General features: G+C 37.3%; 1 protein-coding gene and 1 pseudogene across 9 annotated transcripts in view; both read left to right on the top strand.

The window, feature by feature from the left end:
• Positions 1-24806, top strand: part of NRG4 (neuregulin 4) — a 134002-nt gene that overhangs the window by 29463 nt on the left and 79733 nt on the right. For all 9 annotated transcript variants that reach the window (XM_007173425.2, XM_007173427.2, XM_007173426.2 and 6 more), the window contains 2 exons: positions 19885-19950; positions 22210-22303. In XM_007173425.2, the coding sequence (XP_007173487.1) occupies positions 19941-19950; positions 22210-22303 (104 nt within the window). In that variant the 5' untranslated portion in view covers positions 19885-19940. The remainder of the gene's footprint in view (positions 1-19884; positions 19951-22209; positions 22304-24806) is intronic.
• On the top strand, positions 43-7243 carry LOC103010846 (surfeit locus protein 1-like; annotated as a pseudogene).

Raw genomic sequence — 24806 nt, 5'->3', positions numbered from 1 at the left:
AGACAAAAGCCACAATCTTTATAATCTAGTCTTGAAAGCAACATGTCATTACTTCTGCCGTATCTGTTCTGTAGAAGTAAGTCAGTAAGTCCAGCCCACCCTGAAGGGGAGAAGGTTATACAAGAGTGTGAGTATCAGGAAGTGGTGTTCATTGGGATGCACCTTAAAGGCTTTCCACCACAATAGGGGTCTGCTCAAATTTCTAAGAAATTGTCACAATGTTTCCCAAAGTCTTTATACCACTTTACACTCCCACTAGTGATGATGAGAGTTACCGTTGTTCCACATCCTTGCTGACATCTGATATGGACAGCCTTTTTAATTTTAGGCATTCTAATAGGGATGTAGATTTTCATTGTGCTTTTATGTTGCCTTTGTCTGGTGATTAATGATGTTGAGCATGTGCTTATTATTTATTCATATGTCTTTGGTAAAATGACTTCACATTTTTTTTGCCCATCTTTTAACTGAGCTGTCTTATTATTGAGTTGGAAGAGTTCATTTATATATATATATAAACATATATAAAAACATTAAATATATAAATATAAAATGCAAATCCTTTGTCAGATACATTTATAGGAAATATCTTCTCCCACTTTGTGGCTTGCCTTTTCATTGTCTTAATGGTGTCTTTCAAAGAGCAAAAGTTTTGGGACTTCCCTGGTTAAAACTCCATGCTCACAAGGCAGGGGGCATGGGTTCGATCCCTGGTCAAAGAACTAAGATCCTGCATGCCACGCAGTGTGGCCAAAACCCAGCAACAACAACAAAGAGCAAAAGTTTTTATTTGCTCAAGTCTAATTTATCCATTTTTTTTCTTTTATGGTTCATACTTTTTATGTTCTAAGAAATCTGCTTTCTCCAAAGTTGCAAAGATTTTTGGAGATTTTCTTTTTATTAGTGTGAATTGATGGAGGATTGGGAACCTCTCAATAATGTTAAAGCAAAATACTATAACAACTATTTTTCTTAACATCTTTATTGGAGTATAATTGCTTTACAATGGTGTGTTAGTTTCTGCTTTATAACAAAGTGAATCAGTTATACATATACATATGTTCCCATATCTCTTCCCTCTTGCATCTCCCTCCCTCCCACCCTCCCTATCCCACCCCTCTAGGTGGTCACAAAGCACCGAGCTGATCTCCCTGTGCTATGCAGTTGCTTCCCACTAGCTATCTATTTTACGTTTGGTAGTGTATATATGTCCATGCCACTCTCTCACTTTGTCACAGCTTACCCTTCCCCCTCCCCATATCCTCAAGTCCATTCTCTAGTAGGTCTGTGTCTTTATTCCCGTCTTGCCACTAGGTTCTTCATGACCTTTTTTTTTCCCCCCTTAGATTCCATATATATGTGTTAGCATACTGTATTTGTTTTTTTCTTCCTGACTTACTTCACTCTGTATGACAGACTCTGTAACTCCATCCACCTCACTACAAATAACTCAATTTCATTTCTTTTTATGGCTGAGTAATATTCCATTGTATATATGTGCCACATCTTCTTTATCCATTCATCCGATGATGGACACTTAGGTTGCTTCCATGTCCTGACTATTGTAAATAGCGCTGCAGTGAACATTTTGGTACATGACTCTTTTTGAATTATGGTTTTCTCTGGGTATATGCCCAGTAGTGGGATTGCTGGGTTGTATGGTAACAAGTAACTATTTTTATAATTCATGTATGTGTAATATGTAGAAACTGCTTTGTATGGCTATACATTTGCTGTTGAACTTTTCATGTTTCTCATCAACTAGACTATATGCTTCTTAAGAGTAGGAAATGATTTAACTCTTGTGATTCTTTTGTTGTCTGCTACAGAGTAGGGACTCAGTAAGTATTTGTTGGTTTGAATTATGTATTTTGAATTTAAATAGAAGTGGGATATTTATGTGTAAGAGTTCAAAAGTGGAGCTTATAAGAATGATTAGGGCTGTAAATAAAAAATGAGAGTTTTTTCCATAGAGGAATAATTGAAGCCATGGGAATGGACTAGATCTCCAAGGGAGAGAATGTACAGAGTTGAACCTTGGAGATAGCACCTTTAAGCTATAATCAACAAGGATGCTTTATTTGATCTGCTCTTAAGAGGAAGGATGAATTTGGTTCAGTTATTTGCGTTTTTTCTGATATCTCTGCTTGTACTATATCTATGCCATTGAATATTAAAATAATATTTTCAGTTCGAATAGTAAGAGTAGAATCTTTCAGTTGTCAAAAATTCATCCAGTTCAAGTACTGAATTATGAGGAAGCTTTAATTTGGCCTTAAGGCCAAATTTTAGCAATGTTTTCAATTAATTATATCTAATTGGTAATAGTATTTATTTATTTTTGGCTGCATTGGGTCTTTGTTGCTGCACACGGGCTTTCTCTAGTTCTGGTGAGCAGGGGCTACTCTTCGTTGCAGTGCGGGGGCTTCTCATTGCAGTGGCTTCTCTTGTTGCAGAGCACAGGCTCTAGGCACGCGGGCTCAGTAGTTGTGGCGCACAGGCTTAGTTGCTCCGCAGCATGTGGGATCTTCCTGGACCAGGGCTCGAACCCATGTCCCCTGCATTGGCAGGCGGATTCTTAACCACTGTGCCACCAGGGAAGTCCCGGTAATGCTACTGAATTCAGAATGCTGCTTTTGCATTGTACATTGTTTTAAGTTACAAGCCCAGTGCTTCTTAACGTAGAGTCTGGGTATTTGGATGCTATTCTCTCTCTTTAGATGTTTCATCCTTGAGGTGTTTTTTTTTTTTGGCTGCATTGGGTTTTTGTTGCTGCGTGAAATTTTTAGAGCAATTTTAGGTTAACAGCAAAATTGAGCAGAAAATACATGGAGTTCCTATATGTTTCCTGCTTCTATACATGCACAGCCTCCCCAGCTATAAACATCACATTGACACATCATTATCACCCAGAATCCATGGTTTATATTAGGGTCCACTCCTGGTGGTGTACATTCTCTCAGTTTTGACAAATGTATAATGACATGTATCTACCATTATAATATCCTGTAGAATAGTTTCATTGCCCTAAAAATCCTCTGTGCTCTGCCTATTCATCCCTCCCTCCCCTGTAACTGCTGGCAAGTACTGATCTTCATACTGTCTCCATAGTTTTGCCTTTTCCAGAATGTCATATAGTTGGAATCATACATCGTGTAGCCTTTTCAGGTTGGCTTCTTTCACTTAGTAATATGCACTTAGGGATCCTCTATGTCTTTTCATGGCTTGATATTGCATTTCTTTTTAGCACTGAATAATATTCCATTGTCTGGATGTAGCACAGTTTAATTACCTGTTTTTCTACTGAAAGACATCTTGCTTGCTTCAGAGTTTTGACAGTTATAAATAAAGCTACTATAAACATTAATGTACAGGTTTTTGTGTGGACATAAGTTTTCAACTCCTTTGGGTAAATACCAAGGGATGCAATTACTGGATCTTATGGTAAGAGTTATGTTTAGTTTTGTAAGAAACTGCCAAATTGTCATGCAAGTGGATGCACCCTTTTACCTTCCCACCAGCAATGAATAAGAGTTCCTGGGACTTCCCTGGTGGTCCAGTGGTTAAGACTCCATGCTTCCCCTGCATGGGGCACAGGTTCGATCCCTGGTCTGGGAAGTTCTTCCACATGCCGGTGCAGTGTGGCCAAAAAAAAAAAAAGTTACTGACATTCCACTTCCTCACTAGCATTTGATGTTGTCACTGTTCTGGATTTTTGCCTTTCTAATAGGTGTGTAGTTGTATCTCGTTGTTTTAATTTGCAGCTCCCTGATTATATGTGATGTTGAGAATCTTTTCTTAAGCTTATTTGCCATCTGTATATTTCCTCTGGAGAGATGCCTGTTAAAGCCTTTTGCCCACTTTTTAATTGGTTTGATCATTTTCTTATATAAATTTTAAGAGTTCTATGTATATTTTGGATAACAATCCTCTATCAGGTATGTCTTTTGCAAATGTTTTTTCCCAGTCTGTGGCTTGTGTTCTCATTTTCTTGACAGTGCCTTTTGTAGAGCAGAGTTTTCTTTTCCAGCTTTATCAAGGCATTATTGACAAATAAAATTGTAATATATTTAAAGTATACAATGTGATGATTTGATATATGTGTGCATTGTGAAAGGATTTTCAAAATCGAGTTAACACATCCATCACCTCATATCATATTTACATTTTCTTAAAATGAGAACCCTTAAGTTCTACTCTCTTAGCAAATTTAAGTTATACAATACTGTATTATCAACTATAGTTGCTTTGTTATACATTAGATCCTCAGACCTTATTATCTTACAACTGAAAGTTTATACCCATTTACCACCTTTCCTCATTTCCCCTACCCCCAGCTCCTGGCAACCATCGTTCTATTCTCTGTTTCTATGAGTTTGAGTTTTTAATTTAAAAAAACTTATTTTTAGACTCTACATATAAGTGATACCATGTAGTATTGGTCTTTCTCTGTCTGGCATATTTTACTTAGCATAATGCCCTCCAGGTTCATCCGTGTTGTTGCTAATGGCAAGATTTCCTTCTTCTTTTTTTTTTTTTTTGGAGTATAGTTGCTTTACAATATTGTTAGTTTATACTGTATAGCAAAGTGAATCAGCTATACGTATACATATATCCCCTCTTTTTTGGATTTCCTTCTCATTTAGGTCACCACAGAGCACTGAGTAGAGTTCCCTGTGCTATACAGTAGGTTCTCATTAGTTGTCTATTTTATACATGGTATCAGTAGTGTATATATGTCAATCCCAATCTCCCAGTTCATCACACCACCACCACCTGCCCCGCCCCACCCCTGCTTTCCCCCTTGGTATCCATACGTTTGTTCTCTACGTCTGTGTCTTTATTTCTGCTTTGTAAATAAGATCATCTATACCAATTTTTTCAGATTCCACATATATGTGTTAATATACGATATTTGTTTTTCTCTTTCTGACTTACTTCACTCTGTATGACAGTCTCTAGGTCCATCCATGTCTCTACAAATGACCCAATTTCATTCCTTTTTATGGCTGAGTAATATTCCATTGTATATATGTACCACATCTTCTTTATCCATTCATCTATTGATGGAATTTAGGTTGCTTCCGTGTCCTGGCTATTGTGAATAGTGCTGCAGTGAACATTGGGGTGCATGTGTCTTTTTGAATTATGGTTTTTTCTGGGTATGTGCCCAGTACTTGGATTGCTGGGTCATATGGTAGTTCTATTTTTAGTTTTTTAAGGAAGCTCCATACTGTTCTCCATAGTGGCTGTATCAATTTACATTCCCACCAACAGTGCAAGAGGGTTCCCTTTTCTCTACACCCTCTCCAGCATTTGTTGGTTGTAGATTTTCTGATGATGCCCATTCTAACTGGTGTGAGGGGATACCTCATTGTAGTTTTGATGTGCATTTCTCTAATAATTAGTGATGTTGAGCAGCTTTTCATGTGCTTCTTGGCCATCTGTATGTCTTCTTTGGAGAAATGTCTATTTAGGTCTTCTGCCCATTTTTGGATTGGGTTGTTTGTTTTTTTAATATTGAGCTTCATGAGCTGTTTATATGTTTTGGAGATTAATCCTTTGTCCTTTGATTTGTTTGCAAATATTTTCAGGTATAGAAGACAAACTTATTGTTACCCAAGGGGAAAAGGGGGAGGGATAAATTTGGAATTTGGGATTAACAAATACAGACTACTATATATAAAATAGATAAATAACAAGGACCTACTATATAGCACAGGGAACTATATTCAATATCTTGTAATAACCTATAATGGCAAAAAATCTGAAAAAGAACAGATACATATATGTGTAACTGAGTCACTTTGCTGTATACCTGAGACATTGTAAATCAACTATACTTCAATAAAAAAATAAAAGTTAAAAAGATAGTGATTATTATTGATACGCTGAATTCGGTAATAGCTCTAGATCTGAGCAGGAGGTAGAAAGAGCTTTGGAAAGGATGTCTAAGAAAATGAAAGAAGACTACATGTAATAAATAGTATGATTAGGAAGCTGAATGTCTGAGGGCTGGGGCTGCAGGCCACAAGGCTAGGGCTGTTGCTGTGCAGGGTGGGCACCAGGCCAGTGTCGTCAGGAGGAACATTCTTGGGGTTGTCCTGTGCCCAGGTGAGGACTCATCCTGGTATGCCCTATGTACCTAGGAAAAGCTGCCCTGTCCCTGCCCTCCACTTTGCCCAGGAGGGTGGGTGAGTATGGGCATTGCAGTACGCTCTGGAACTGCCCCCTGAGCCTCTGAATCAGGCCCTGGTTGCGTGCCCGCTCTGGTGAGCACTCTGTCCTCATGAAAGCCCCAGGGCTGGCTCTTCCCGCACTCCTGTATTACACACTTGATTGTAGACATGCAGTAACTTCCTATGCCTCCTCGGGCTAATGCCGGGCCAACCCAAGACTGAAACCCAGGTGTCCAGGATCCTAAAGAAAAGCATAACTAATCATCACAGTTTGCATGTTCCTCCCAAGTGTTGGCCTAGGGACCCAGTAGGTGTGGCAGCTCTTAAGCCGAAGCAACTGCCACAGAAACAGAAGACGACTCCTTTCTCTAGTGGTTTCTGCTTCTCGTTCCTATTACTATCTTTGGCCCAGGGACATGGCAGGTCCAACGTCAGAAGTGGAAGCTAAAGTTGATCACAGAGCTAGAGTCTAGAGTGGTGGCCAAGCCCATCTCAGTGCCAGCAGACCCAATGGAACTGAAAAATCTGGAGTACAGGCCAGTGAAGGTCAGGAGGCACTTTGACCACTCCAAGTTGCTGTCATGATGTTTTGGACCATGGTGAATCCTGCCCAGGAGGCTGGCCTACTGGCTGTCTTTGTTCGGTGGTGCTACCTTTTTACTGTGCTGACCTGGGAATTACCATCCTGCTAAACAGGTGGTTTGTGCCCAGGAAGAAAGTGAATCCTGAAACATGGTGTAAAGGACAGATTGAGAGAGAAGTGGGCCTAGTCGTGATGGTGAGGCTGACAGAAACCAGGAAGCCCTTTGTCTCTGAGAATAATCCAGACAGGAACCACTGGCATTACCACGACCTGGAGACCACGTCCAGGCTCCCAGGTACAGACCCCATTTTCACTGATGCTAACTTCCAGAGCACAGTTCTTAAAGGACCTATTGGAGGGCAAACTAGAGTCACACTGAGGAATGAGCACCTGCAGTACATCATTCACCTGGTACAGGCTCTGTGCAGCCACGTCATACCTGTGGTTTAAGAAATTCCTACCTTGGACTCCTGGTGTGTGAAGAGATTAGCTGATGAGCCCTGTCCCTGAATAATTAGGAAGTCACGGAGTAAACATTTCAAGAGATTTGATTTTATGCTGGATCATGTGCTATCGGTATAAATAAATCTCTACACTACAAAAAAAAGCAGCTGAATACTTGAGATGTTATGATAAAGCACATTATTTTTCAGTCGTCTCGCCTGCCCCCCTAAAAGAAGGAAACTCTAAACTCTAAAGCTGTGCAAAAAAAACAAGATACAAATAAGATGCAAATTCAAATATAGCATGATTTTAATCAACCTAGAGTTTCAGAAAAGAGAATTTATTTTATCTTGCTTTTGGGAATATTATCTTATGAATGGCCCAGGTATTGTGACACTGAAACAAGAGAAGGAAATGTTATTCTTTCACACTGCATGGATCTGCTGTGAATACTATTTACAGTTATACTGACAAAACTGTAGTTTATTGGTTTTCAAGTTTTACATCTAGAGGCAAAGTTATGAAAACACTTCATTAAGGTCACAGACGAGAATGTAAATGTTAAAAACCTTCGTGGTGTAGGAGTCAAGGTATAGCTGCTAAGGCAGAAAGAGGAAGTGGGGAGAGAAAAGGTGGAAGCAAAGTTAGCAGTACAGTTACTTATTTTACATGTTAAGAAGTTAGTCTGTGAATTGACTCAAGTTCATTGATGAGCACAGAAGTATATTATTTAAAATTACAGATATAACAAAGAGAAGAAATAGATAATAGTGTAACTTATCAAACATTCAAATTAAAGAGGTAGAGGGTAGTGTAAGAGAGCTGAAGCCTCATCTTTCATCGCTGGGAGTTAGATGTTGTCTAGAGTGCTAAATCTAGAAATAGAGAGGATAAGCATTTTGAATTATGGAAGAAGAGCTTGCCATTGATCATATTTGTTCTTCTCTTATTTCTCTGATAATTTCTTAATGGGCTCCTTCTCCAGCCATTAAATGTTGATATTTTCCAGGGATCAGTCCATGGCCTCTGTCTCACACATGTGCACACTCTGAGCTAATGACTTCAGCAACCACCTGTGGAATTTGAGTCCCAAATCTCTTATCTCTAACCTCATTCTTATCGTACATGCAAGATCTGCATTTTCAGGCATTTCCTTCTACATGTCCCAGTAGCATTTTAAATTTAACATGTCTCGCGAGAAATCATTATCTTACTCATGACATCTGTTTTGGTATTCCTTTATTTTGTTTTTACAGCTTTATTGAAACATAATTTATATACCATAAAGTGCACCTATTTTAGCTCTATCAATGACTCTTATCAAATTTGCGACCACCTCAACAATCCACTTGTAGAATATTTCCATCATTCTAAAAACATCCTTTATGCTCATTTGCATAATTTCCTTTTCCCAGCCCCAGTCCTAAGCAATCAATAATCTATTCCTGTCTCTTTTGATTTGCCTTTTCTAAAGATTTCTTATAAATGGAATCATACAATATGTGGTTTATGTGACTGGCTTCTTTCACTTATCATGTTTTGTTTTAATTTTTTTTAAACTTAAAGGATGTGTTATTGGTTATAAATGTCTAGGTTCAAAATTCTTTACCTTTAACACTTCAAATGTTATCCCATTGTCTTCTTTTTTTTTTAACATCTTTATTGGAGTATAATTGCTTTACAATGGTGTGTTAGGTTCTGCTTTATAACAAAGTGAGTCAGCTATTTATATACATATATCCCCATATCTCCTCTCTCTTGCATCTCCCTCCCACCCTCCCTATCCCACCCCTCTAGGTGGTCACAAAGCACCGAGCTGATCTCCTTGTGCTATGCGGCTGCTTCCCACTAGCTATCGATTTTACATTTGGTAGTGTATATATGTCCATGCCACTCTCTCACTTCGTCCCAGCTTACCCTTCCCCCTCCCCGTGTCCTCAAGTCCATTCTCTACATCTGCGTCTTTATTCCTGTCCTGCCCCTAGGTTCTTCAGAACCTTTTTTTTTTTTTTTAGGATTCCATATATTTCTGTTAGCATATGGTATTTGTTTTTCTCTTTCTGACTTACTTCACTCTGTATGACAGACTCTAGGTCCAGCCACCTCACAACAAATAACTCAATTTCATTTCATTTTATAGCTGAGTAATATTCCATTGTATATATGTGCCACATCTTCTTTATCCATTCATCTGTGATGGACACTTAGGTTGCTTCCATGTCCTGGCTATTGTAAATAGAGCTGCAATGAACATTGTGGTACATGACTCTTTTTGAATTATGGTTTTCTCAGGGTATATGCCCAGTAGCGGGATTGCTGGGTCATATGGTAGTGCTACTTTTAGTTTTTTAAGGAACGTGCATACTGTTCTCCATAGTGGCTGTATCAATTTACATTCCCACCAACAGTGCAAGAGGGTTCCCTTTTCTCCACACCCTCTCCAGCATTTACTGTTTGTAGATTTTTTGATGATGGCCATTCTGACAGGTGTGAGGTGATACCTCATTGTAGTTTTGATTTGCATTTCTCTAATGATTAGTGATGTTGAGCATCCTTTCATGTGTTTGTTGGCAATCTGTATATGTTCTTTGGAGAAATGTTTATTTAGGTCTTCTGCCCATTTTTGGATTGGGTTGTTTGTTTTTTTGATATTGAGCTGCTGGTAAATTTTGGAGATTAGTCCTTTGTCAGTTGCTTCATTTACAAATATTTTCTCCCATTCTAAGGGCTGTCTTTTCGTCTTCTTTATGGTTTCCTTTGCTGTGCAAAAGCTTTTAAGTTTCATTAGGTCCCATTTGTTTATTTTTGTTTTTATTTCCATTTCTCTAGGAGGTGTGTCAAAAAGGATCTTGCTGTGATTTATGTCATAGAGTGTTCTGCCTATGTTTGCTTCTAAGAGTTTTAAAGTGTCTGGCCTTACATTTAGGTATTTAATCCATTTTGAGTTTATTTTTGTTTATGGTGTTAGGGAGTGTTCTAATTTCATTCTTTTACATGTAGCTGTCCAGTTTTACCAGCATCACTTATTGAAGAGGCTGTCTTTTCTCCATTGTATGTTCTTGCCTCCTTTGTTGTAAATTAGGTGCCCATATGTGCGGGGGTTTATCTCTGGGCATTCTATCCTGTACCATTGATCTGTATTTCTGTTTTTGTGCCAATACCATACTGTCTTGATTAGTGTAGCTTTGTAGTATAGTCTGAAGTCCAGGACCCTGATCACTCCAGCTCTGTTTTTCTTTCTCAAGATTGCTTTGGCTATTTGGGGTCTTTTGTGTTTCCATACAAATTGTGAAATTTTTTGTTCTAGTTCTGTGAAAAATGCCAGTGGTAGTTTGGTAGGGATTGCATTGAATCTGTAGATTGCTTTGGGTAGTATAGTCATTTTCACAATGTTGATTCTTCCAATCCAAAAACATGGTATATCTCTCCATCTGTTTGTATCATCTTTAATTTCTTTCATCAGTGTCTTATAGTTTTCTGCATACAGGTCTTTTGTCTCCTTAGGTAGGTTTATTCCTAGGTACTTTATTCTTTTTGTTGCAATGGTAAATGGGAGTTTTTCCTTAATTTCTCTTTCAGATTTTTCATCATTAGTGTATAGGCATGCAAGAGACTTCTGTGCATTAATTTTGTTTCCTGCTACTTTACCAAATTCATTGATTAGCTGTAGTAGTTTTCTGGTAGCATCTTTAGGATTATGTATGTATAATATCATGCCATCTGCAAACAGTGATAGCTTTACTTCTTTTCCGATTTGGATTCCTTTTATTTCTTTTTCTTCTCTGATTGTTGTAGCTAAAACTTCCAAAACTATAATAATAGTTGAATTATTTGAATAATAGTTCAAATAATAGTTGAATAATAGTGGTGAGAGCGGACAACCTTGTCTTGTTCTTGATCTTAGAGGAAATGGTTTCAGTTTTTCACCATTGAGAATGATGTTGGCTGTGGGTTTGTCATATATGGCCTTTATTATGTTGAGGTAAGTTCCCTCCATGCCTACTTTCTAGAGGGTTTTTATCATAAATCGGTGTTGAATTTTGTCAAAAAGCTTTTTCTGCATCTGTTGAGATGATCATATGGTTTTTCTCCTTCAATTTGTTAGTATGGTGTATCACATTGATTGATTTGTGTATATTGAAGAATCCTTGCATTCCTGGGATAAACCTGACTTGATCATGGTGTATGATCCTTTTAATGTGCTATTGGATTCTGTTTACTAGTATTTTGTTGAGGATTTTTGCATCTACATTCATCAGCGATATTGGCCTATAATTTTCTTTCTTTGTGACATCTTTGTCTGGTTTTGGTATCAGGGTGATGGTGGCCTCGTAGAATGAGTTTGGGAGTGTTCCTCGATCTGCTATATTTTGGAAGAGTTTGAGAAGGATAGGTGTTAGCTCTTCTCTAAATGTTTGATAGAATTCGCCTGTGAAGCCATCTGGTCCTGGGCTTTTGTTTGTTGGAAGATTTTTAATCACAGTCTCAATTTTAGTGCTTGTGATTGGTCTGTTTATATTTTGTATTTCTTCCTGGTTCAGTCTTGGAAGGTTTGCTTTTCTAAAAATTTGTCCATTTCTTCCAGGTTGTCCATTTTATTGGCATATAGTTGCTTGTAGTAATCTCTCATGATCGTTTGTATTTCTGCAGTGTCAGTTGTTACTTCTCCTTTTTCATTTCTAGTTCTATTGATTTGAGTCTTCTCCCTTTTTTTCTTGATGAGTCTGGCTAATGGTTTATCAATTTTGTTTATCTTCTCAAAGAACCAACTTTTAGTTTTATTGATCTTTGCTATTGTTTCCTTCATTTCTTTTTCATTTATTTCTGATGTGATCTTTATGATTTCTTTCCTTCTGCTAACATTGGTTTTTTTTTTTTTTGTTCTTCTTTCTCTAATTGCTTTAGGTGTAAGGTTAGGTTGTTTATTTGAGATGTTTCTTGTTTCTTGAGGTAGAATTGTATTGCTAGAAACTTCCGTCTTAGAACTGCTTTTGCCACATCCCATAGGTTTTGGGTCGTCGTGTTTCCATTGTCATTTGTTTCTAGGTATTTTTTTGATTTCCTCTTTGATTTCTACAGTGATCTCTTGGTTATTAAGTAGTGTATTGTTTAGCCTCCATTTGTTTGTATTTTTTACAGATTTTTTCCTGTAATTGATATCTAGTCTCATAGTGTTGTGGTCAGAAAAGATACTTGATATGATTTCAGTTTTCTTAAATTTACAAAGGCTTGATCTGTGACCCAATGTATGATCTATCCTGGAGAATGTGCCATGAGCACTTGAGAAGAAAGTGTAATCTGCTGTTTTTGGATGGAATGTCCTATAAATATCAATTAAGTCCAGCTTGTTTAATGTATCTTTTAAAGCTTGTGTTTCCTTATTTATTTTCATTTTGGATGATCTCTCCATTGGTGAAAGTGGGGTGTTAAAGTCCCCTACTATGATTGTGTTATCGATTTCCCCTTTTATGGCTGTTAGCATTTGCCTTATGTATTGAGGTGCTCCTGTGTTGGGTGTGTAAATATTTACAATTGTTATATCTTCTTCTTGGTTTGATCTCTTGATCATTATGTAGTGTCCTTCTTTGTCTCTTGTAATAGTCTTTATTTTAAAGTCTATTTTGTCTGATATGAGAATTGCTACTGCAGCTTTTTTTTGATTTCCATTTGCATGGAATATCTTTTTCCATCCCCTCACTTTCAGTCTGTTATGTGTCACTAGGTCTGAAGTGGTTCTCTTGTAGACAGCATATATATGGGTCTTGTTTTTGTATCCATTCAGCCAGTCTATGTCTTTTGGTTGGAGCATTTAATCCATTTACATTTAAGGTAGTTATCAATATGTATGTTCCTATTACCATTTTCTTAATTGTTTTGGGTTTGTCATTTTAGGTCGTTTCCTTCTCTTGTGTTTCCTGCCTAGAGAAGTTCCTTTAGCATTTGTTGTAAAGCTGGTTTGGTGGTGCTGAATTCTCTTAGCTTTTGCTTGTCTGTAAAGGTTTTAATTTCTCTGTCAAATCTGAATGAGATCCTTGCTGGGTAGAGTAATCTTGGTTGTATGTTTTTCCCTTTCATCACTTTAAATATGTCCTGCCTCTCCCTTCTGGCTTGCAGAGTGTCTACTGAAAGATCAGCTGTTAACCTTATGGGGATTCCCTTGTATGTTATTTGTTGTTTCTCCCTTGCTGCTTTTAATATTTTTTCTTTGTATTTAATTTTTGATAGTTTGATTAATATGTATCTTGGCATGTTTGTCCTTGGATTTATCCTGTATGGGACTCTCTGTGCTTCCTGGACTTGATTGACTATTTCCTTTCCCGTATAAGGGAAGTTTTCAACTATAATCTCTTCAAATATTTTCTCAGTCCGTTTCTTTTTCTCTTCTTCTTCTGGGACCCCTATAATTCGAATGTTGGTATGTTTAATGTTTTCCCAGAGGTCTCTGAGACTGTCCTCAATTCTTTTCATTCTTTTTTCTTTATTCTTCTCTGTGGTACTTATTTACACTATTTTATCTTCCAGGTCACTTATCCATTCTTCTGCCTCAGTTATTCTGCTCTTGATACCTTCTAGAGAATTTTTAATTTCATTTACTGTGTTGTTCATCATTGTTTGTTTGCTGTTTAGTTCTTCTAGGTCCTTGTTAAACGTTTCTTGTATTTTCTCCATTCTATTTCCAAGATTTTGGATCATCTTTACTATCATTACTCTGAATTCTTTTTCAGGTAGACTGCCTATTTCCTCCTCATTTGTTTGGTGGGGTGGGTTTTTACCTTGCTCCTTCATCTGCTGTATGTTTCTCTGTCTTCTCATTTTGCTTAACTTTCTGTGTTTGGGGTCTCCTTTTCGCAGGCTGCAGGATCGTAGTTCCCGTTGGTTTTTTTTTTTTTTTTTAATTTTTATTTATTTATTTATTTGTCTGTGTTGGGTCTTCGTTTCTGTGGGAGGGCTTCCCCTAGTTGCGGCAAGCAGGGGCCACTCTTCATCACGGTGCGCAGGCCTCCCACCATCGCGGCCTCTCTTGCTGCGGAGCACAGGCTCCAGATGCGCAGGCTCAGCAACTGTGGCTCACAGGCCCAGCCGCTCCGCGGCATGTGGGCCCCTCCCAGACCAGGGCTCGAACCCGTGTCCCCTGCATTAGCAGGCAGACTCTCAACCACTGCGCCACCAGGGAAGCCCGTTCCCGTTGTTTTTGGTGTCTGTCCCCAGTGGCTAAGGTTGGTTCTGTGTGTTGTGTAGGCTTCCTGGTGGAGGGGACTGGTGCCTCTGTTCTGGTGGATGAGGCTGGATTTTGTCTTTCTGGTGGGCAGGTCCGCGTCCGGTGGTGTGTTTTGGGATGTCTGTGACCTTATTATGATACTAGACATCCTCTCTGCTAATGGGTGGGGCTGTGTTCCTGTCTTGCTAGTTGTTTGGCATAGGGTGTCCAGCACTGTAGCTTGCTGGTCGTTGAGTGGAGCTGGGTCTTAACGTTGAGATGGAGATATCTGGGAGAGCTTTTGCTGTTTGATATTACGTGGAGCCAGCAGGTCTCTTGTGGACCAATGTCCTGAACTCGGCTCTCCCACCTCAGAGGCACAGGCCTGACACCCGGCCAGAGCATCAAGACCCTGTCAGCCACACGGCTCAGAAGAAAAGGGGAAAGAAAAGAAATAAGAAAATAAAATATAATAAAATAAAGTTATTTAAAAATAAAAAAAATTGTTAAAAATAAAAAAAATTAAAAAGTAATTAAAAAAAAAAGACAGAAAGAAGAGAGCAACCAAACCAAAAAAGAAATCCACTAATGATAACAAGCACTAAAAACTATACTAAAAAAAAAAAAAAAAAAAGGACAGACAGAAATCTAGGAGAAATGGTAAAAGCAAAGCTATACAGGCAAAATCACCCACAGTCCGCCGCCTCAATTTTGGGATGATTCGTTGTCTATTCAGGTATTCCAGAGATGCAGGGTACAGGAAGTTGATTGTGGAGATTTAATCCCCTGCTCCTGAGGCTGCCTGGAGAGATTTCCCTTTCTCTTCTTTGTTCGCACAGCTCCTGGGGTTCAGCTTTGGATTTGGCCCCGCCTCTGTGTGTAGGTCGCCTGAGGGCATCTGTTCTTCGCTCAGACAGGACAGAGTTAAAGTAGCAGCTGATTGGGGGCTCTGGCTCACTCAGGCCTGGGGGAGAGATGAGTACGGAATGCGAGGCTAGCCTGCGCTGGCAGAGGCCAGCGTGACATTGCAGCAGCCTGAGGCATGCCGTGTGTTCTCCCAGGGAAGTTGTCCCTGGACCACAGGACCCTGGCAGTGGTGGCATGCACAGGCTTCCGGGAGGGGAGGTGTGGATAGTGACCTGTGCTTGCACACAGGCTCCTTGGTTGCTGCAGCAGCAGCCTTAGCATTTCATGCCTGTCTCTGGTCTCCACGCTAATAACCGTGGCTTGTGCCCATCTCTGAAGCTCGTTTAAGCAGTGCTCTGAATCCCCTCTCCTCACGCACCCCGAAACAATGATCTCTTGCCTCTTAGGCAGTTCCAGACTTTTTCCCGGACTCCCTCCCAGCTAGCTGTGGCGCACTAGCCCCCTTCAGGCTGTGTTCATGCCCCCAACCCCAGTCCTCTCCCTGGGATCTGAACTCTGAAGCCGAAGCCTCAGCTCCCAGCCCCCGCCCGCCCCTGCAGGTGAGCCGACAAGCCTCTCAGGCTGGTGAGTGCTGGTCAGCACCAATCCTCTGTGCGGGAATCTCTCCGCTTTGCCCTCTGCACCCCTGTTGCTGCACTCTCCTCTGTGGCTCCGAAGCTTCCCCCCCGCCAACTCCCGTCTCCGCCAGTGAAGGGGCTTCCTAGTGAGTGGAAACTTTTCCTCCTTCACAGCTCCCTCCCAGAGGTGCAGGTCCCGTCCCTATTCTTTTGTCTCTGTTTTTTCTTTTTTTCTTTTGCCCTACCCAGGTACGTGGGGAGTTTCTTGCCTTTTGGGAAATCTGAAGTCTTCTGCCAGCGTTCAGTAGTTGTTCTGTAGGAGTTGTTCCACATGTAGATGTATTTCTGATGTATTTGTGGGGAGGAAGGTGATCTCCACGTCTTACTCCTGCACCATCTTGAAGGTCTCCCTCCACTTAGCATGTTTTTGAAGCTAATTCATGTTGTAACATGTACCAATACTTCATTCCTTTTTACTGCTGAGTAGTATTCCATTGTATGGTTGTACCACATTTTGTTTATCTGTTTATCAGTTGATGGACATTTGAGTTGTTTTCTAGCTTGGGGCATTATGAATAATGTTCTAAGCATTACACTCCTATCTTTGTGTGGACCCATATTTCCATATCTCTTGGATACATTTATGGCAAATTTATGTTTAACTTTTTAAGAAACTTTCAGATTATTTTGCAAAGTGACTGTACCATTTTACAGTCCCACCAGCAATGTATGAGAGGTCTAGTTTCTCTTTGTTATTGTCTGTCATATTTATTATAGCCATTCTAGTAGGGTGTGAAATGGTATCTCATTGTGGTTTTAATATACATATCCCTAATGGATACTTGAATGTTAGCCTTGATTTTTCTTTCTTTTGTACCCTGCTTTCCCATTCTGTGTGTGTACCTATTAAGTATTTCTTTAATTCTCTCCCTTATCCTCATTCCCATTGCTTTAATTCTTCACTATTCTTGATTGTTAAAATGTCCTCCAAATAGTTTTCTCTGATACCAGTTCCTCGGCAGGTTGCAATCTATTTTCTACACTGCTATCAAAATGAATTTTCTAAAACGTAAATGTGATCATGCCACTTCTTTGCTAAAAACCTTTCAAAGTATCCCCATTACCTTTCAGATAGAGTCACTATTTGAACCCTGCTTATTTTACAAGATCTATTCTTACCACTCCTTCCCCCACCATCCTATCCTCTTATGAACTCACATACACTCCACACACATACTCTGTACACATCCTGACCTGTAATCTACCTGCAGTTATCTGAATACATTAGGATTTTCTTTCTTCTGTGCCTTTGAACATGCTGTTACCTCTGTCTGGAATGTTCATCCATCTCTGTTTACAAACTCTTACTCATTCTTCAAGGCTCAGCACAAATAAAACTCCCTCTTGGAATCTTTCTCTGATTCTCCTTAATAGTTAAGCTTTGTTTTTTTGTGTGTTATTATAGTGACATAAATAGATGTCTGTGAGACTATATTTGATTGAATTGCTTGAAATTATCATTTTAAGCCCAATTATCATTTTAAGCTGAAATATGGTTTATATGTCAGCCTACAATATTTTTGTAGTTACCTGTTTTTGTTCATGTGTCTATTATTTGTTAACAATAGCAGGCCACTTACAACATATTTATTGATAGATGCATGAACAAATAAATTATTCTTAAAGACCATGGCTTTTATTTAGAGTGAAAAGTCAACTTGAAAAACGTTAGGTCTTCTTCTTTAGAATCATGTAGGCTCGAAGGTTAAGTTTATTTGTATTTTGTGAAAAATTAATACCAAACCAACTGCCATGGTATGTCTCCTAATAAATACATCTTGAATATCCTGAATGAAGTCACAGATTATTATCTCTCACATATAATTTAGTAGTCATTTTCATGTTAGTGGACAGCATCATAGTTCCATAGTTCAAATCAAATAATAAAGGTGACTGATTTTTCATAAAAATATCATTTTAAAATTGAAACACTGTAAGCTAACAAAATTTTATATATATGTGTGTGTATATATGTATGTGTGTGTATGTATAAGATTGTAACTATGTAAAAATTGCCTTTGAATGTGGAAGATAATAGTAATGAAAAGAATTGTTCTCAGAATATGAATTATATGAGATTATTTTAATATTTTCTTAAAAGAGCAAATGTACTCATTTCCATGTTTTACATCAAACAAGGAGTCACATCTGAATTGTGGTTTTAGAAATGATAACCATCTGAATGGTTGGCATACTTTAGGTAATTACGTGCTGAAGAACCCCGTACTTCATTTTAAACAAAATTATAGTTTTTGTCAATATTTTAAGTTATTTATGATTTTTAAACCTCATAGCTTCCCTTAATGCATGTACTACAGCTTTGTTATAATTTGCAGATGGTTATATTGCCATCAGTATTAGTCATGTTCAGTGATTATATTCACTTCATATTGCACATGTCATTGTACACGTGCTGTATTGTAACTATTACCTTCTTTCAGTTTTGTAAGTACTTCAAATCACCGTTTGTATAAATGTTATGCGTTTTGTAAGGAAATTCCTTTTTTTGAAAAACCCCAGGGAACACTTGTCCACTAACTCCATATTCAAATTCCTTTTCTTCACAAAGTTGTACAACACTTTGGAATTATTAAGACATGCAGAGATAAATTAGGAGTCTAAAGAGTGTGGTTTACTTTATAACTTACAGAATTGGACAGTGATTTGAGAGTGCAGCTTTTAGTACAACTTCTTTTCTAAATAAAATTCTGCTCCATTTGCAACTCTGAACATGTGGACTGAAAGGGGTGGTTCCCTGGGCTGGAGCCTGACCTCTGTGCACACCTTGGTCTTTGTCTCCACCGCGCCCACACTGCACACTGCAGCCATATAAATCAGATTTTTGACGTGTTATAAAGGGCAAGGCACAGCTGCTCCAGACTGCATTGTTCAAAAACTTTTGAAATGCTGCATATCCAACAAAATTTATTGTTTGTATGAATGTGAGTTTTTATTGAGGTAAGCCTTGTTTCTGTAGAAAAAGAAACTCATATGATGAGCCAGTGATTATTTCAAATTAAATAGGTTTAACTTCTGTCTTTCTCTCTCTCATTGCTTGTCTGTTTAAGAAAGAGTGACTGGCTTTGAGAGAAGGCCTTGATTATTACACCTGTGTTAATAGGAAGTTGTTGATTGAGATTTCTGTTACAAAGTCTTTCTGCTTAAGTCAGGAGTGAGTCTCTTTTATAAAAAGAAATTGAGAGCATGTAATCATAATGTAAGTATAAATCTGTCATCTTTTCAACTGTATTTTGTAATTCCTTTGTTTCTGTTATAGCAGATAACTTCATATATAGCTACTTTGCTTTGCTAGATGCCAGATATTTTTTAAAAGGCATTTGTATATTGGTAAATGTAATGTGCAATCTACAGTAAATTTGAAAATACTTTTATAAAATTTTTTAAGTTTCTATAGAAATGCAAACCTTTTAAATGCTATTAGTTTTTTCTATAGTGTGTTTTTTGGCCATTTTTAATAAACTGAAAAATAGAAAGTTGTTCTGTTAAAGTCAAATTAGAAATAAGCTTTATGAAAAAGTTAAAATGTCAATTCAGGTCATTCAGTTTCACTTACTGACTCATATCTTTCATATATAATCTCATATAGTATACTACTAATTTAACAATGTTTATTAAAAGTAAAACATTAGACGTTTATTCAGAGAGAGATTTAAGAGTACATTCATTATATTATTTAGGCAGTGATTTGTATCTGGTGCATTTATACTGCTTGTTGATCTTTTAGTTTTATCTGTTCAGATTTTTTTATTGATATGTGGTAAGTATCTAAAAAAAATGGATGCTCTAACCAAAGAATTTTGTCCCTAGCCTTTAAATGTCTTATTTTCATCGTTTAAAAGAATATTACTGTTACAATATTTGACATTTTATAATGCTCTCAAAAGAAGATAATTTTTCCTAAATTGTTAATTTTAGGTGCTGTTTTTCAACCCTAAACTTTTGACCAAGAATGAAACTATTTAAAAATTAAGATGCCAACAGGTAATTTCTTGTAAGTTTATACTTTTGTCAATGTGTGTCACATAGAAATAGAACCAAAAAACAAATGTATATTAACACAAGGCTATATTTTTCCCCATCTAAAATTGTCCTAGAAATATGGAATACCTTGGTTTTGAAAGACCTTCCTTTATAACATGAAACTATTTTATTTTAGACCTATATTTTATCACTTTTTACAAACTGACAAATTCTGGCTTACTCTAAATCTGATAACAACTTTACAAATAAGTAAATGAAATCAGAATAAAAATAGATTCAGAGATAGTGATTCAGGTTAGATGAGTATTCTTTACTGATAAAATAGCAAGTGCTGAGTCATGACTGGTTGTAATCTTATTAAAAACAAGGACATTAATTTCAGCCACAGGAAGCATTCTGCGATAAAGTTGACACTCCACCCTCAATGGAGAAACCCTATGTGATGACTTCCATGATTCTAGCATAATGTAATGTCAACTGGGATTTTATTTGTTAGCCAAATTGTTCCTGAAGAGTTGTAAGAATTATCTTATTAAAAGTTGTTTGGTTGTAAAGAAGCATGGCATTGTGTAAAAAAGAAAAAATATAAAAGATTTGTTCTGGTTGGTTTACTTTCTTCTTTTCCACTTAAATTCTTTGTAGTTCTGTTTTCCTCTTTACATTTTTATACTTTTATAATTGTAATGTGATGGTGAAACAGAATCTTCTCAATTCTAAAGTGAAAGGAAAGTTTTAAAATTTCAAATTCTGATAGTGAAGACATCTGGTTCTATAGCAGTTACATCTTAAGGGTATTGATATCTTAGTGGCAAATAAATGCTAGATAACTTTTTAAAATTAGTATGCTATTTTTTTTTTTTTTTTTTTTTAAATTTATTTATTTATTATTTATGGGTGTGTTGGGTCTTTGTTTCTGTGCGAGGGCTTTCTCTAGTTGCGGCAAGCGGGGGCCACTCCTCATCGCGGTGCGCGGGCCTCTCACTATCGCGGCCCCTCCTGTTGCGGAGCACAGGCTCCAGACGCGCAGGCTCAGCAATGGCGGCTCACGGGCCCAGTCGCTCCGCGGCATATGGGATCCTCCCAGACCGGGACCCGAACCCGTGTCCCCTGCACCGGCAGGCAGACTCTCAACCACTGCGCCACCAGGGAAGCCCCAGTATGCTATTTTTTAAAATGCTAAATTGGAATAATGCCATTTTCTTCTTCACAATAGATTCTATGTCACTTTCTGGACAGAACCAATCAGGAACCAACAATGTGCGATTTTAAAGCAATGTGATTCCCCTTTCAGGACCAAAAGATAAAGCATTCAGCAATTTGCTTTTCTAATCATAAATAGTAGTATACAGTAGTATAATGACTCAATGAACTCTACTATGTTATTTCTAAATTTTTCTGTCTGATGGTTTTGGTGGGATTTTCTTTTTTAATGGTGGAGGAGGAGGTAGAGGCTGGAAGGAAGGAGAGGTACCAAGAGAGAAAGGGAAGGCAAAGAGAGAAAGAACATAAAGGAAAGGTCAAAGATAAAGAAGGAAGAAAGGATGGAGAAAGAGGAGGAGAGAAAGGAAGCAAGAGAGAAATGGAGGTTTATTTTCTTAATATTCTGAAAATTTTTGCTATATATCAGATGATGACTTAGGTTTTCAATTTTACTGAGAACTTTAGATATGTCTTTATAGTTACTAGTTATTACCTAAAATTCCTTTGCAAACCAAAACCTAATAAGATTTTATTCTTGTTTTTTTGATGTTAAAATTGTCATATGTAGAAATATTTAAAGATGATTTTGGACATCAGAATTTATTTAATAATCTAAATTTTTTTCCCACAACAATTTCAGACTTTAATGTATTTGAGACCTTAAAGGAAAGATAGGAATCTAAATATACACTTGGGACAGAAGAACTCTAAGCAAAGCTGCAGAATCTATGTACTAAATGAGAAAAGCCACTATTTATTTTAAGATCATAATCGCCTCCTTTTAATCTATAATAGAGATTCCCTATTTCTGTAATATAGCTTTTAACTCCATTATAATTAATGACCATATCTTCAAGACAGATTAATTTTTTTCCTCAAAGGGAAAGAAGTCCCTGCTTATCAAATAAGGAATAAGATTAAGTCCTTCATTTTAAGAAACAATTCTTCGTTCTGATATTTAGAATTACTACTTCAGTGTAAGATACTTGGTCCTTTTCCTTGTTTTATTAGAAAAACTATAATTTGTTTTTCTCTATTTTATTTATGTATATGTTTTAGATCATGAAGAGCCCTGTGGTCCCAGTCATAGGTCATTTTGCCTGAATGGAGGGATTTGTTATGTGATACCTACTATTCCCAGCCCGTTTTGTAGGTGAGTGAAATGGACTGGGGGAGAGGGTGATTTTATTTTTTATCATCTACTAACTTCTTTGAGAAGTGATAAATATTGAACAAAGAGTATAAGATGAAAAAGTGTGAGGAACACTCTTCATATTTATATAGAACAAAATTATGGTTTTAAAATAAAAACAAAGCAAAGTGGCAAATCACAATCTCAAAAGTGTTTATTTTGAAAATTGGTAGTGGTAGCTTCAAGCCTATTCAGATTTTTTAATCCATTTTAGTGAACTCTCTATGATTTTAGCAATTTAGGGAAGACAGTCTATACTTATTACTGGCAAAACAGCTATAGAATTCACTAATGTAAGAAAAGCAACATGAGATATTTTGCTTTGATTTAGAATACTGATAATACATACATTTAGAATACTGATAATACATGATAACTGTGTTGGTACCAAAACTTCATTTAATATATTAAAAAGAAAATGAAGAGTTAAGTTTTTCTAATGGTAGCAGCAAATTTTAAAAAGAAGGGTATCTTAGCCACTATTGTTTTAAAATAATATTATTCACTTTGGGAGTATAGTTATAGCCAGTGATCAATAAAAGACTTGAAAATAGTACTTGTATAGCTGGCTCTGTGTGAGTTTGGTTGAACAGGATTTAAGGAGGTTATAATAAACCTCTTTTAATATGTGAACGAAAAACAGCACTACCAATAATGTCCATAGATTTTAGCAGAGCTAACATCTAAAGATACTTTGTAGCATGTGCATCAATTACTCTGTTTCTGTTACTTAACTGAAGTGTGAGAGGTATAGAATCTAGATTTACGATCTTACTAAAGGATAGGAAAGTAAAATTCACAGGAAAAGTGAAAGATATTGGGATTTAGTGTGGAGGAGGAGAGGCAGAGAAATAACCTTATAATTATCTCAGGAAGTTTTTAGAAGTTTTCATGGAGGGAATAGTGAGTGACTGTTTTTAAAAATAGGCATTTTTTCCTCTCAGGTAAAAAAGGAAGGGGATAAAGGAACAAATTAGCAATTATTTCTCACCCACCAGGAGCTTCTACATTATTTTACATTTTTAAATCCATTTACTGAGATATAATTTATGTATGACAAACTACATTCATTTTTAATTAATTAATTTCTTTATTTATTTTTGGCTGCATTGGGTCTTTGTTGCTATGCATGGGCTTTCTCTAGTTGTGGCGAGCAGGGGCTACTCTTCGTTGCGGTGCGTGGACTTCTCATTGCAGTGGCTTCTCTTGTTGCAGAGCACTGGCTCTAGGCGTGTGGGCTTCAGTAGTTGTGGCTCGTGGCTCAGTAGTTGTGGCTCGTGGCTCAGTAGTTGTGGCTCGCAGGCTCTAGAGCACAGGCTCAGTAGTTGTGGTGCATGGGCTTAGTTGCTCTGCGGCATGTGGGATCTTCCTGGACGAGGGCTCAAACCCATGTCCCCTGCATTGGCAGGCGGATTCTTAACCACTGCGCCACCAGGGAAGTCCCTACGTTCATTTTAAGTGCATAATTGATGAATTTTGACAAATGTTTATATCCGTGGGACCACCACCACCACAAAATACAGAACATTTCCATTATCCCCCCAAATTTCTTTACTGACCATATTCTTTATTTACATTTTCATGTTTCATTCTCAGAAGAACCTTAGAGAAAAGGGGGAGAGGAGACTTAAGGAAATAGAAAAATAAAGGGAAAATGAAAAATTAACTGACTTGCCAAAAGTCATACAACTAGGAAAAAATTAAAGAAATGGCCTTTGAGTACAACTCCCAGGGTTCACTTAATCTTATGATATATTCATTCTGGATTCTTTATAAGGGGATATGGCATGTGGCATTCATAGAACAAAACCAAAATGCTTACCAGAAAAAATAAATTTAATAATTAAAAAATAGTAACATTTTGTATCTTGATCTTGGTGTAGCTATATGGGTGAAAAGGCTATCCTTTCTCCGTTGAATTGCCTTTGCATCTTTGTCAAAAATTAAGTGACCATATATGTGTGGGTCTACTTCTGGGCTATTCTAAATCACTGATCTGTATTTCTGTCTTTTACCAATACCAAATAGTCTCAATAACTGTAGCTTTATAATAAGTGAAGTCAGGCATTGTGAGTCCTTAACTTTGGTCTTCAGATCTTTAGCCTTCTTTTTAACAGACAGTATTTAATGTTAAAAATTTCCAAATACATTTTAACTCCTTCCTACAAATTTTTTATAGCCTGTTGTTCAGTACTCAGTTTAAAATTTTTTCCATTATGATTTCTTCTTTAACGTATGGGGGTTTTTTTTGGTTATCCTTTAAGATTTATATCTAATTTAATTGCATTGTAGTCAGAGTATGTGTTCTGTTAAGCTGTATACTTAATACTTGTCTGTATACTAAATGTCTTTTATGCTGCAGTGAATAAGTTGAAAGAAAGAGTTCAGAGTACTGAAATTTGGAGAATCATTGTAATGGGAAGAAATCTGGGGTCTTAGTTCAGGCTACTATAGCAAAATATCA

Source organism: Balaenoptera acutorostrata, chromosome 3 (genome assembly GCF_949987535.1).
Source record: "Balaenoptera acutorostrata chromosome 3, mBalAcu1.1, whole genome shotgun sequence".
Taxonomy (NCBI): domain Eukaryota; kingdom Metazoa; phylum Chordata; class Mammalia; order Artiodactyla; family Balaenopteridae; genus Balaenoptera; species Balaenoptera acutorostrata.
This window is presented reverse-complemented; position numbering and strand designations above follow the sequence as displayed.